At 43.1% G+C, this 13789-nt stretch overlaps 2 protein-coding genes across 3 annotated transcripts in view; one reads left to right on the forward strand and one right to left on the reverse strand.

The window, feature by feature from the left end:
- The window catches only part of zdhhc17 (zDHHC palmitoyltransferase 17), a 35045-nt gene extending 28715 nt beyond the window's left edge, over window positions 1-6330 (forward strand). For both annotated transcript variants that reach the window (XM_005742673.1, XM_005742674.1), the window contains 6 exons: window positions 141-203; window positions 301-394; window positions 2072-2155; window positions 2257-2414; window positions 2533-2627; window positions 3447-6330. In XM_005742673.1, the coding sequence (XP_005742730.1) occupies window positions 141-203; window positions 301-394; window positions 2072-2155; window positions 2257-2414; window positions 2533-2627; window positions 3447-3585 (633 nt within the window). In that variant the 3' untranslated portion in view covers window positions 3586-6330. The remainder of the gene's footprint in view (window positions 1-140; window positions 204-300; window positions 395-2071; window positions 2156-2256; window positions 2415-2532; window positions 2628-3446) is intronic.
- A 3-nt stretch (window positions 6331-6333) lies between these two features.
- The window catches only part of csrp2 (cysteine and glycine-rich protein 2), an 11606-nt gene continuing 4150 nt past the window's right edge, over window positions 6334-13789 (reverse strand). Inside the window, exons 4-6 of the mRNA XM_005742675.1 lie at window positions 11634-11763; window positions 9898-9991; window positions 6334-6525 (exon numbers count right to left, since the gene is read on the reverse strand). Of these exons, the coding sequence (XP_005742732.1) occupies window positions 6449-6525; window positions 9898-9991; window positions 11634-11763 (301 nt within the window). The 3' untranslated portion in view covers window positions 6334-6448. The remainder of the gene's footprint in view (window positions 6526-9897; window positions 9992-11633; window positions 11764-13789) is intronic.

Consider the following 13789-nt stretch of genomic DNA (forward strand, 5'->3'; position numbering starts at 1 on the left):
TGTCCCAATTCACTGTGAGTCAGCCAAGCTTCCAGTGTGAGCTTTCAGCCTCAGCTTGGTCTTGTGTTGCAATGCCAAAGATGAATTTCTAGGGTTTTCATTCTCTCTCTCTCTTTCTCTTTTTTTTTTAACCTCCCCAGACAATTGTGGAGCTTGCAGAGACAGGCAGCCTGGATCTGAGCATATTCTGCAGCACCTGTTTGGTAAAACTCTTTTGTTTGTTTGTTTTTGCCCCCAAGCATCTGTAACTTCCAGCAAAACGGATAACGCTAAAGACGTATCATTTGTTTTTCCCCGCAGATACGGAAGCCCATTCGGTCCAAACACTGCGCCGTGTGCAACCGCTGCATTGCCAAGTTTGACCACCACTGTCCCTGGGTGGGGAACTGTGTGGGTACGTTAAGAACCAGCACTGCAGATTTACGAGGATCACAACAGCACACGCACTTCCAAAGAGCTCATGTTTTTCCTCCCCACATTCACAGCTGTCTTTTTTCATTGTGTTTTATAAAAGCTACAGCGAAGCTGTTCTGACTGAAGGCTGCTTTCAATTTACTCTGCTGCCGCACAACAGAGAGGCAAATTAGTGTATATAGGTTTTTACTGCCAGGTCGGGGAACACTAGCAGGGCCGTAGTGTAGATCGCCTTAAGGTTAGAGTTAATGCACAGCCACTAAGACAAATAAACAAGCAGGTAATAATTTGTCATAGAAAGTAAAGAACCTGTAAAAACAAAGAGTCGAGGCAACAATGACGAATGGTTTAATGACAGGGTGCAGGAAATGAAGAGGAGCACAAAGCAAACCAGCCTTAAAATGAAGTGCTAATGGGAAGTATGTGTGCTGAGGATTGTGGTGTGAAAGCAGTGTGTAGATAATAGGGGAAGGAAGGCGTGGCAGAGGGCTTGTAACACTTTGAAAGCATGCGGTCAGAATGAAGCTTTGAAAGTGAGGAAACAGTCTGAACAAACAGCAGGTCCCTCCTCCTGACAGTCCTCTCAGCCTGCTGGCACCGCAGAGCTCATAAACCCAGTCAATACAATTATATACACTGAACTGAATATTACTAATATTAAAATATTGTATTTTTACCCAGAAACTGCTGCGCAACTGTAGCGTAACAAATCATACAACATGCCTGCATACCCCCAAGTTAATGAATGTTTTCCTGCACAATAAAACTGGGTCCTTAAATCCTGAAGTGAAAGAATTCAATTTTTTGATTAAACAAATGTAACCAGTAATGTCAAGCTCTGCTTTTGGCCCATTGTAAAGTCTCTCTCTGAACACTGGAATAGTTATTTAAGGTTATTTTAAAGCCTGTCCTACTCAAATATGTGATTCTCATGGACATTTCATGCACAGACACTCAGGATGGTATACATGTAGGTTGAAAATGTATAAAAGCAATCAGATGATGCACCGTGTCTCTGCTGGTCCATCCATCCACATTTTAAAGTTGTTAAGAAGTATTTTAACAACATTTAACTAGTTAAAACCTGCAGATATGTGTGCAAAACCTTCAGTAAAAATGTAGCTGAACTTCAAGAGAAAAGGATGAACAGCTGATATTTTTTGTGTAGCACATGCCAAAGTTTCCTTGATCTCTGTAGAGAGTCAGAGTCCAGTATTTGGCAAAAGTCTGGGTTAGAGTCGATGTCAAGACTGTTATCTACAGAGATACAGTCCATCTTCATTTCAGAGAGAGTCAAGTGGATCAGACTGCTCTTTATTGTCCAGCACAGCACGAGTCCAACCAGGAACTTGATGCTCGGAGAAGAAAGAGAGCTTAACCTGGAGCACAGGAAGTGTGGGTGAAAGTAAAGGTGCAGGTTTGGGGAAGAACAGAGCCACGTGTGCATGAGCAGCGATTATTCGAGTGACAGGGCAGAGTTTTAAGGGAGAAGCTCAAATCAAGTAATCATGTTCTTAACTTGAAGCACTGCATTAATGAATGATGGGAATTACTTCTGCATTTCTCTGTTGTCTAACCTTCAGTTCTGTTCAAACAATTAAACTGAGAACTGGACGTGTATCGCTGTGACATTAGGACACTTGCTTCTTGTGTACAGGAAGTGGGAATCACCGCTACTTCATGGGTTACCTCTTCTTCCTGCTCTGCATGATCTGCTGGATGATGTACGGCTGTATCTCCTGTAAGCAGAACATACCGCTTTTAAAAATGTTGCTCATTTCTCACGCCGCTCCTGTTTCTCTGCTAACACCTTTGATTCTCCCTCGCTCCTCCCCCAATCAGACTGGAGGATCCACTGCGCCACCAGTTACGCCAAGGATGGTTTCTGGCTCTATCTGACACAGATCGCCTCCTGCTCCCCTTGGATGTTCTGGATGTTCCTCAACAGTGTCTTCCACTTCATGTGGGTGGCCGTGCTCATCATGTGTCAGCTCTATCAGGTACGAGTTTACACCAAGTTTACATCGGAAAAGGTGAGAACAGCTGTAATCGCTTTGACTCTCAGTAGCGAGTTACGTGCTACATTGCGGCTCACCTCTTTGCTCTGACATCTTGTAGATCGCCGCTCTCGGAATCACCACCAACGAGAGGATGAACGCTCGGAGATACAAGCACTTTAAAGTTACAGCCACCTCCATCGAGAGCCCCTTTAAGTAAGCGACTTTCATTCTCACCAGCTCACTGAAGCTGCAGCTGAGGTTAAACCATTGTCTCATCCAGCTTTGGAGCAGAGGATGCTTCTGCACAGTGAGGGGAAAAAGGAGTTTGTGGTTTTCTTACATTCTTAAAAGTTTAACGACACCAACTTCTCCCAGCGGTGTTGTCCTTTTTAAACTCACTTCAGTGTAAGCATCATTTTAAATATTATTTCCAAAGAAACTATTGAGGGTGAGAAACACAAAATGTTTTAAGTCAAAAAGTGAAAAACAAGAAAACAGAAGCAGGTTTTTTCTATTTAGTGATTTCTTTCTAAAATGGAATATTAGCAGCTGTTCAGGTCAGTTTCTCGGCTTTGAATTTCCTCAAAAAAGTGAAAGATTTTTGGTTGTTAGTTGGTACCATAACAGGAAAATGCATCAATTTGAAATAAGGCAAAATAGATTCAGGACCTTTACTGAACTGATTAAGTTTAGGGGGAAAAACATTTCTAAACTGTACTGGCATATAGTCGAACACTAGATATTAGTACTAGATAGTGCAGGTAATTTCACTCAGATATGTCTCATTGTATCAATTTCTGATGTATAGATTTCTTTGGCCTGTATTTGTACACAGAGAAAGAATTAGGCTCTGTTTTTGTCTCAGTGTACTTAACACAGCAGTATAGCATTTTTATACGTGCAATGGTGCAGAGTGCAAAGACGTTTGAATAAATTAATGAATAAATAGAGGGCAGATAACAGGCTGCTATATGTGTATGTATAGAATGCTTAAGCTTGCAGCATTAATTCCCCTCTCATGTCTCTCTGTAGTCACGGCTGCATCAGAAACCTCATAGATTTCTTTGAAATCCGCTGCTGCGGCCTGATCCGGCCCGTCACGGTGGACTGGACCACACAGTACACAATAGAATACGACCAGACGTCTGGCTCGGGCTACCAGCTGGTGTAGAGGAGGAGGAGTAAGAGGATGAAGAGGGAAGGGGAGTGTGAGCAGAGCGTGGATGGATAAATGGACGACCCTCACTCTCCCTCTCCACCCCTCCTCTGGCGAGCATATCTGAGTGATGGCGTTCTTGTGAGCACCTGCTTTTTGGACCATCTCTCCCTCACCGATCAAACAACAACAAAAAGAATCAGCCAGGACTAGCATGCTGTTACGGGGCAACACCACACCCACCCCCTCCCCCTGGCCTTCACCACCACCACCTTTACTACTATTACTACTACTATTACTCTACCTTTGCCGCTGACCAACTCTCTTCCTCTCTTCTCCTGAGCTCTTTGGACGGTGCGTTGCTGCCAGGCACAAATGCCGAGGAGAGAGGAATTACAAAACTTAAAAGCTCTTCTATCCGGAGACTCGACACTGCAGAAAAAGTAGAGCCACGAAGAGGCGACGCTGTTCTTTCCCCGTCCCCCACTCGATATCTTATTTATGGTGTCCCTGTCCGTGTGCCCCGTACATGTCTGTTTCTGATTGGTCCGGGCGCTCTGCCGTTCCTGTCACAACTAACTGTGGTGAAAGATAAAAGAAAGTTGTTTTTTTTAAATATATACGTGTATATGAAAAAAAGCAAGAAATCATTTTAAAGTATGATAGAAATAAGGGAATGTCTTTTAAGGTCTTGTTTTTATTCTGCACCGTGATGAGTTTCCAGCGCAGCTGATGATTTGCCAACCAGTGCTGAACTTGTCATAGGAGAGAGTTTGGTTAGAGGGAGCCGCTGCAGAAGTCCCACTTCTCACCTGCTCGAGTTAAAGCTGCTTTCCTCTCGAGACACAGGCTTAGTGCGAATAGGAGGGGTTTAACCCCAGAGTAGTTGCTGTGCAGTAAGAACGCAGGATTGGGAGCGCACGGAGAACGACTCCTTCAGCGGCGACCGCTCTAGAAACGTGACAGAAACGATCCTACAGACAATGTGATACTATGTGAGGTATATTTATTTTCAAGCTATTTATAGAGAAAGTAACTATGTTCTAGCAACATCATCTTTACATTTCAGATCAACTTAGCTGAGTAGGTTTTATGAGTTAAAAAAGGCGTGCGTACGTGTAGCTGTAGAAGATGGAGGGCAGAGAAGCTTGCCTGCAAACCCCTGTAGGCGGCTACAGCAAGTGTATTTATTACCTGCAGAGTTTAAGAGAAGGCAGCGGGAGGACAGATGAGTTTACAAGGGGTTCATTCCGTGTTTTTCTTCAGAAGCTGTACAGTCTTATTTGTTTGTCGTGTCATTTGTCTGCCTACATTATTGCACTGATATTTTTTTTTTTCACGTTTGAATTTTTCTTTTTTTTTTAAATTTTGGCCATTACTGAACAGAAGCAGAGCTTCACGCCGACGCTTCCATTGTTTACACAGAAGGAAAAGGACGGGCCGCCTCACATCGCTTTCTGTCCGGACCCCCGCACACGCAGCCTGCTCCACAGCAGCAGGAGGATGACCTGAGATGTCAAGAATGTGCATCTGTACATAAACATCATCTCCCTCTGCTTTTTCTTTTCATCAGTGTTAGCCCAACAGTGCTCCTGGACCTTTTTTTTCTTTTCTCGCGTTTAGGGGATTTCTTCCAAACAAGCCGAAAAAGGAGAAACTCGAGTGACTATACTCCAAGTGTATGACTGTAGCTTTTAGTGATGTCCGTCACTGCTGTCTATAGGCGTTTTAACTCTTACGAAGCTCCACTGCATGTATGATGCTTGGGACAGCCGGGCTGTCGCCGCCCCTGTCGTCGTCGTCTTCTTCATGGTGACAGCCAAGCGAGCCCTGTATCTGTATATAGTGAATGTTAAGTATTTGCAAGTACTTTTCTGCATTTTGTTCATTTGTCCTTTTTTAGGTTTCTTTCTCTCAAATCCAGTGTATTTAGTGAAAGTTGTCCTTCAGGTCGCCAGCTTTCCAGTGGGACCCTCCCTGTGCAAGCGTGTAATATATTTGAATGTTCCATTTTTTGTTTGTTTTATTTCTACCTTATATACCGCTGGGTTTGTTATTACCACTGGATGTACAAATTGTAAAGCAAAGACACTAGAGAACTAAGGCAGATGCCATTTTTGTTTTATTTTGGTTCTGTTTTTTAAAAGCTGAAATGTGATCATGCAATAGTTTTAAGGATAGAGGGAGGTTATATTATATAAAAGGCCTCCGAAACTTTTGAGCCTAGTGTTTGCATCATCAGAAGGGGACGGTTATGTCATCATTACATGTTTCAAGCCTCCATCTTTACTAACCACTGATGTCACTGCTGCCCTAAGAACATGACACACAGCAGCTTTGTTTTGTGTGCTTTAATGGTCAGAAGGCCCTGACCCAGCTGTACATTTCACATCAGTAACTAGCCTCTCGTGTTCTAATAATGCCTTTTAAGTGAACATAGATATATGCAGGCTAGTTTTGTTTTTTGTTTTTCTTTAGGGCGGTTCACCACTTCAGGCTCACACAGGACATGAATTCAAAGCCATCTCAGTCCTCACTAGTTCTTCCAGCAGCCTAAAAAGTCTCTTCTGTCTCCCCCCCTCCCCCGCCTCTCTCACCTTCACCATGTGGGATAGTAAAAGCAGAAAAAAAGAAAGCACATAATCATATCCAGTGCCTCTCTGCCCACCTCCAGACATCACTGTTACTCCGCTTCAGATGTAAACATATGGGCATGGTTCAGTTTTAATGGCTTTAATAATAAAATACAGTCAAATGTGACCCGTTGGTTTGTTCATGTTTTTTATTTTATTTGTATCAACAGCACCTTTTAAGCATCAAAGCATAGAGGATGAAATGTGTTCATGTTGGGCAGAGTGACTGTGGTCCCACCGAGCCATCACTGAGCGTGAACCAGAGCACCGGCTCCTTGGCCATAACCGAACCCTTTGGGGCCAAAGTTCTTGGCATAACATGCTGTGGAGGGAAAGAAGAAACATCAACAAACCTCTCTACTTCTAATTGTCATTCTATTTGAAAGCTTCTTAAATCACTGCTACCAGTAAATTATTTATTGTTGTGTAAACCTGAAATGACACACAACACAAGCTAACAACACTGTGTCATGTTAGGTTGGAGCTGCTTTTCCTTGCACAACTTGATTCTTGGTGGCACAGGTTCAACAAAGGGCTGGAAACTTTCCTCCGAACGTTGATCCATATTGTTTCACAGCATCACAGTTTGCTTGGTTGCACATCCAGGTTGTGAATCTCCCATTGCACTACATCTCAGAGGTGCTCTACTGGGTTGAGATCTAGTGACTGTCAAGGCTGTTACATGCAATGAAATTATTCATATTCAAGAAACTATTTGGAGATGGTGTGTCATCCTGCTGGAAGCAGCCATCCACTGTATTCACATAGGCAGGGCCGCGGTGAACAAAGCTCATTTGATACTAATGTGCCAAGAAAATCCAAACTATTACCCCACTATGACCAGCATGAAGCGGGGATAAAAAGCAGGCTGGATCCATGTTTTCATGGTGCTTATGCCAAGCGCAGAGCCTACTGTGCAGAAATCAAGATTATCAGACCAGGGAATGTTTTTCCACGCTTCCGTTGCTCAATTTTGGTGAGCTCATGACAACTGTAGCCTCATCTCCAAAAGTTGTGTCTGTTCATCAGGACGTAGCGTTTTGTGGGAGAAACGTTTCGTCACTCATCCAGGTGACTTCTTCAGTCTCAGCTGACTGCAGGTTTCCAATCTTATAAACAGTACATTTGCATAATGACTGAAACCAGAACACTGAAGGAACAAACAGCTGGGAGGTCAGTTCCTTCATCATGATTATGCAAATTCTCATGAAACGTGTCTCCCACTGAAAACGCTACGTCCAGATGAACAGAATCAACTGTTGGAGATTTACTTACCTGGATGATTGAGCACACATCACGACGAAACTGTAGCCTCAGACTCCTGTTGTCAGCTGACAGGAGTGGTACATGATGCTTCTGCATACCTTGGCTGTAATGAGTTGTTATTTGAGTTGCTGTTGCCTTCCTATCAGCTTAAAGCAGTCGGGCTATTCTCTTCTTTTTGGACCCTTCTCTGATGAACTCTAGAGATGGCTGTGTGGGCAAAATCCAAGCAGATCAGCAGTTTCTGAAATGCTCAGACCAGCCTGTCTGGCACCAACAAAAATGCAACGTTCAAACTCACTTAAAATCGCCTTTCTTCACCATTCGTTTGGTCCATTAACCAACCAATATCATGAACCAACAGGACCTCCGTAGGTGGATTTAACCATTAACACAACTGTGTCGAGATGTCTGCTGTGAAAGCAGTTTGTTTTCCTGTCGCTTGCACTTACAGTTTTGACCTCTATGACCCAGTGACTGAGCAGATCTAATCACTGCAACAGAAACCTCCTGTGTGTACGTGTTTCCAGTCCTTTCAGTAGCAGCAGCGCCTGCTTTCCCAGCTTTAGCTGTTTATTTAACATGCACGTGTTAAGGTTCAATACCCCCGCTCTTTGGATTGTGGTAAAACAAAGACCTGCAGAATTTCCATTCTCTGTGTAGCATTCCTAGATTTCATTCAATAAACCGCAGCGTTTCCTTGAGCTCTGTCTACAAACATCGGATCTGCTGTCCACATCTGTCTTTGAAACACTCAGGCGGGGCACCGTAACAACATCCAGATGTTGCTGAAACAGAGAGCGGACATGTCTGTTAGAGGACAGCGAGCTGTCAGATTGATTGATAGCGGCAGCAGAGCTGAGGGTGTTTGTCTTTAGAGCCGAGATGCAACATTCCTGCCCATCAGTGCACGGTTTCCTTGTGACGTACAGCAAACAAGATCTGCTGACAGTTGTGTTTACGACTGTTTCTGCCAGCGTGTATCACTCTTCTGTTCAAGCAAAGCATCCCATTGTGCTGAGAGGAGAGAGCTTGTTGTGGAGGTCAAATTGGTGAGGCTCTGTTAATATGACAGAGCCAAACCCACAGAAAACATGCGACACAACACCAGCTACAGCATGTTTCACTTCAGAAAGTCCATCCCATTTGACTTTTTGCTGATATGGTCACATTCACTGGCACAGGAGCAGAGAATAATTTGCATAATGCCGTTACTGATCTAATTAGCTGACTTAGCATAGCTGTTTGTGAGTAACAAGTCAACCGTTCTGTCTCTTTTATGTGAAGGCATCATCCCTTGTGCAAGTCACAAGACTAACAGGACACACAGCACAATCTTAAAAGTGAGCAGCTTTAAATGTTCCCCTGGCTCAGTCCTGAGACTGATGTATGTAAATGCAATGGCATTAGCATGCTGACAATGAACATGCTAACATACTAGCATGCTAAAAAGCGTTTAACCAAATGTACATCAGAGACAGATGGAATGTTATCTGCTTTGCAGGTATTTGGTCACAAGCTGTACTGTTTCAATAATGCTGATGGCAGCAGAAAGTTAAAGGAACACACACATTTACCCCAAAGAGGCTCTGAAACCCTGTACCAAATGTCATTGCACTCCAATACCACTTGTCAGTCTTCCTGGTTAGATATTTGAGGACATGGGGAGTCCAAACAAACCTGACTCCAGTTTCTGCATTAAAGCAAATCTACCACAATCATTTCCAGCTCCATATTTTTATTGTTATTCCTGGACTTTACTCAACTTTACTCTGTGTTATTTACTTAACACGGAGCCTTGGTGCAGCTGTGTGGAAAATAAAAACAGTTTTAGTTCTCCTCCTTTTGGATTACGAGGAGGTCCTTTTAAGCAAACTTTAATCTGACCGGTTCCCTCACACAAACAAGTTTGAACAGCAGTGTTCTCCAACATACATTTTCAATCTGACTTTCGACCCATGAAGTGTGGTATGCCACACATTTCCTTCTCTCACCCCAACTGGTCGTGGCAGATGGCCCCGCCCCTCCCTGATCCTGTGAGAGGTTTCTTCCTGTTAAAAGGGAGTTTTTCCTTCCCACTGTTGCCAAGCGCTTGTTCATAGAGGGTCGTCTGATTGGTGGGGCTTTCTCTGTATCATTGTAAGGTCTGGGCAACTGAACTGAATTACTGAATTAAAACTGAACTCAGTTAAAATTGAATTGAATATTATTCATTAACTGATTAATGGAGTGTCGATCTATCCAGTGGGAAAATGCGCTGGTGCTGGGATTGCTTTGTAGAAGCTGTAAGTAATCTCTCTTAATTCCTGGGTGGAGTTATTATGGTAGCGGAGACGTTTCTGGAAACCTTTTCAGGAAATCTAAATTGTGTCTGAAGCACTCTGTTGTAATGCTGGAATGAAGCATTGCAAATTATTTAGATTTGTCTCACCTTTGCAGTAGATTTCTCCATCTTTCTCAGTCTGGGTGGTCGACTCCAGGCTCTTGCCACATTTTGCACAGCGGAAACAGTTCTTATGCCATGGCTGCAACGAAAAGCAGGAAGATTTGATCTCATTTGATCAGCTATTATGCTTTTATGCCACAGCTAGATTAAACTGCAAGGCTCGTACAATGTCAGGTCAATTCTATAACAGCTGATACCTGCACAGGCTTCTTGGATCATGTATCATCAGTGCTTTTATTAAATCCAATTAAAGCAACTTGGCTTTCCCACAGCCTGGGGCGTTTTCATTACACAGAAAATTACAGGTCATGTCTTAGCCAATGAGAAGAGCCTCTCCTCCCATTAGGAAACACATTAACAGCTCTGATAACATCACCAGCTGTTACTCAGCTCATGCATGAAGCCACAAGTGATCACTGACAGGAAATGATCCACTCCTCCCACTTTGAGAGGCAACAGAAATCCAGCACACAAATCGTTTGTCCTCCATGGACAGCTTTTCATATGAGCAACTGCTCTGAGAGTTATTGATTTCTGAAAACATCCTGCCGATACGTCCCTAGACGTAAATCAGAGCACTGACAATAGCAGGCTTAGTCCGATTAACACCAGCTGTCCGGAAGCTCCCATCCAGACTCTGCGGAACGGCTTCAATCAGAAAAACAGCATTCGCGTTCTCTCATTAGGAGAAACCGCAGCAAACCTCCAGCGTGTGGTTCAGCACAGGCAAGACCATGTGTGTTCAATCCAGTCAAACCAGTCTCACCCCTGTGGTTTGCAGACTGTGATCCAGTGGAGTTCAAGGACCTCATTTGTGCTGGGACTGTTCATGCTAAAGCTGTGTTTGATGAGAGTTGTGTAGCGCTGAGTGGAGTCTGCACACTAGAAAAGTGTTTTCTGAATAACATTAAATCACACTGCAGATTGCCATCGATCGAACTGATTTAAAGGTGTCTACAGTGCAAACAGAACAAAAACAGCACAAAGGTGCAGTTGTGTGTTCTTGAAGCAAGTCCACATTAACGTAATAATAAATTCATAACATTTTGTGCCAAGGGTAATAATTTTTGAAACTTGGCTGAACTAGTGAAAGTTAAATAGCTGACTTGGACAATGTCTTGAGCAGATGCCTCAATTCAAAGTTCATATTGGATTCATATTCAGAGATGCATCTTTCTCGTTTAAAGGGCAGCTAATATGCTGATTTCAACTCTGTTTGTTGTCATCTCAGACACTTCGACTGTAGCTTTGCATGAGCCACAGTAATCCTTGTTGCAGATCTGCCGTAAGCACTCTCTGATTGGCTGCCTATCACAAACCAGAGTTTAGTGCCTGACACGACCATATTAGGCATATCCAATGTCAGCTGAAGCCGAAGCTTTTGATTCACTGGATTGCTTGTGACTTCAGTATTGTGAACCTTGAGCAACCAACTATAAATAGTAACACGTCCCTGCTGTTGTGTTTTTATGTCCAAGACTGGATCGATCAGCATTCAGTGATGTGCCAGCTCATGGGGGTCACGATCCATCAAACCACACAAAACTTTAGTTCTCGTCACTACTGAGAACGACAAACGTGTCCTTGACATGAAGCATTTGTGTGATTTGGTGAAGCCCTACAAAGTGGACACTGTGTGCCAGTTTCACTAAAGCCTGAAAAGCAGAGATACTGAAGGTCTGTGGTGTGATCTTTAAACACACTTCAGGTAAAACTCTCACCTTGCCTGCCCCCATGATCTTCTCGGCTGCGTAAACCGAGTCTCCACACCGGGCGCATTTCTCCGAACCGCCAAACTTCTGAGCAAATTTGGATGGGTTGGGGTTGGTCGTGGGTCTGTGAGTCTGGGTCCTTGGGTGGGAAAGGGCAAATAAATATACGGCAAATTATTTCAGAGGAAAAGTTAATTTATTGTTCACATGTTCAACTCTCATTTCAGTCAGACTGACATTGGCCTGTAAATTCAAAGAGTCCTAAAATCAACATATCAGACTATTTGTGGTGCTAGTATTGAACAAAGTAGGATCCAAAACATTAAGATCCAGAAAACAACCTGACTGCTCTGCTGTCTGTTCTCTGCCAATGGTGGGAAAATGAGCAGGGCACCATGGGGCCCGGAGCAATGCTTATCGAAGGGTGACTGCCAGCCTCAGTGGCCCCTGAATAAAGGTCTTTGTGATGGAGGATACAGCAGGGTGAGCGAGATCCTTCTGGTTGCATAATAACTCTTTCATAATCGAATCACCTGACGTCTGAGGCAGGGTAATAATTATGCAGTGTAACAAAACCTCGGATGCAATTTTGCCTTAGGAGCGTCCAGAAAATATCCCCAACCCATTCCCGGGCTGCAGGCTGGAAGCTTGATGGAAAGCAACGATCCTGTTCGGTTAGATGATGTTTTTCACTCTTAGATCTTTACTTTGAATTTCAGACTTGCCTCATCTTGTACTCTGGGTCCCTTTTAAAATGACACCATTTCCAAGATTCATATCTGCAGACTTCATGGCAGATGAATCAGATCTTATCAGACCTCAAAGGACAAACATGTTTCTCATGTAAAGGAATGGATTTAAACCCACTGTTACAATGTACTGTGTTGTGAGTTACTGTACATGCAAACTGTACTAACATTATAACCCAAAAAGGTTAGTGCATGGCATTTTACTGTAGCTAATGGTCGACAGTGAGAAGCCTGTATCCTCTTCAAAGACAGGTCCCAGTCTCACAGTTTTAAAGCAACCCAGCTCTGCACCAAAACCTGTTGAATCAAATGATTATTATTGGAGGTAAACACTGGTTATAGAATCTATTTCCAGAAATTCTCATTTTTAAAGACAATATTCGCATTAGTGTAAAAACAAAAATATGTTTCCATACTCTTTTTTTGTCTCTTTATCCAGATCCAAATTCTATACTACTCCTTCCATACTGTGTAGGAATCTTGTGGATCTACATCTGGGAATTGACTTAGCCAAGCTGGATTTGATAAAGAAGTGGAGTTTTGCCAGTATTCCTGTAAGGTTTCTTTCCTCTCTCAAAGCGCTGTGGTTCTTGCAGAAAAGGGCCGGGACTGTGAAGCGCAGAGGCTTGTTCATGGTTATGAAATCTTTACTCTGAACGACACTACTCGGGCAAGCTGATCTGTATGCAAACATACAGATTGTCTTGTTATTGCCATTTGTACGCATTTAAATTGCATCTGGTGATATTTTCAAATCAGGCAAAGATTCATTTTACAGGACAGCGCTCACCTACATAGCTACATAATAACCTCTATTTCTGGTTTTTGTGTGAAGTAGTTTGTGTATTTGGGATCAACCATAAGTACGTGCTGACAATGGCACTGTGACAGTCAGCAGCCACAGCTTATAAAGATCATTACAAATAATGCAACACTACACAGTGGCCTCGACAACCACACCACAGCATTACATCTGTGCAATTATAACTGATGAATGATGCTTTGTTAAGATATTATAGTTTCATAGTTACTGGCAACACTGTTGGGAATTTACACAAAGTTAACACTTTTTAAACTCCCACAGAAACAATAAACATCACCAGAACTCAGACGAGAGCCAGTATACAGCAAAGTTACATCACTGCATACAGTAGTGATGTCATGAAATACCATGTGCACATGTTAACTGCAATAACCATTGTGATCACAGTTAGTCAGAGTTCCGCTTTAATCATTATGTAAAGGGAGTGTTTCCTTCTGACTGTCGCCAAAGTGCTTGCTCATGGGGTCATTTGATTGTTGGGTTTTTCTCTGTACGGATTATTGTAAGGTCTACCTTACAATATAAAGCACCTTGAGGTGACTGTTGCTGTGATTTGGCACTCTATGAATGAAACATTCATTGAAGTCCAGCTT

Source organism: Pundamilia nyererei, unplaced genomic scaffold, assembly GCF_000239375.1.
Source record: "Pundamilia nyererei isolate P.nyererei 1_Seehausen unplaced genomic scaffold, PunNye1.0 scaffold00122, whole genome shotgun sequence".
Classification (NCBI taxonomy): Eukaryota; Metazoa; Chordata; class Actinopteri; order Cichliformes; family Cichlidae; genus Pundamilia; species Pundamilia nyererei.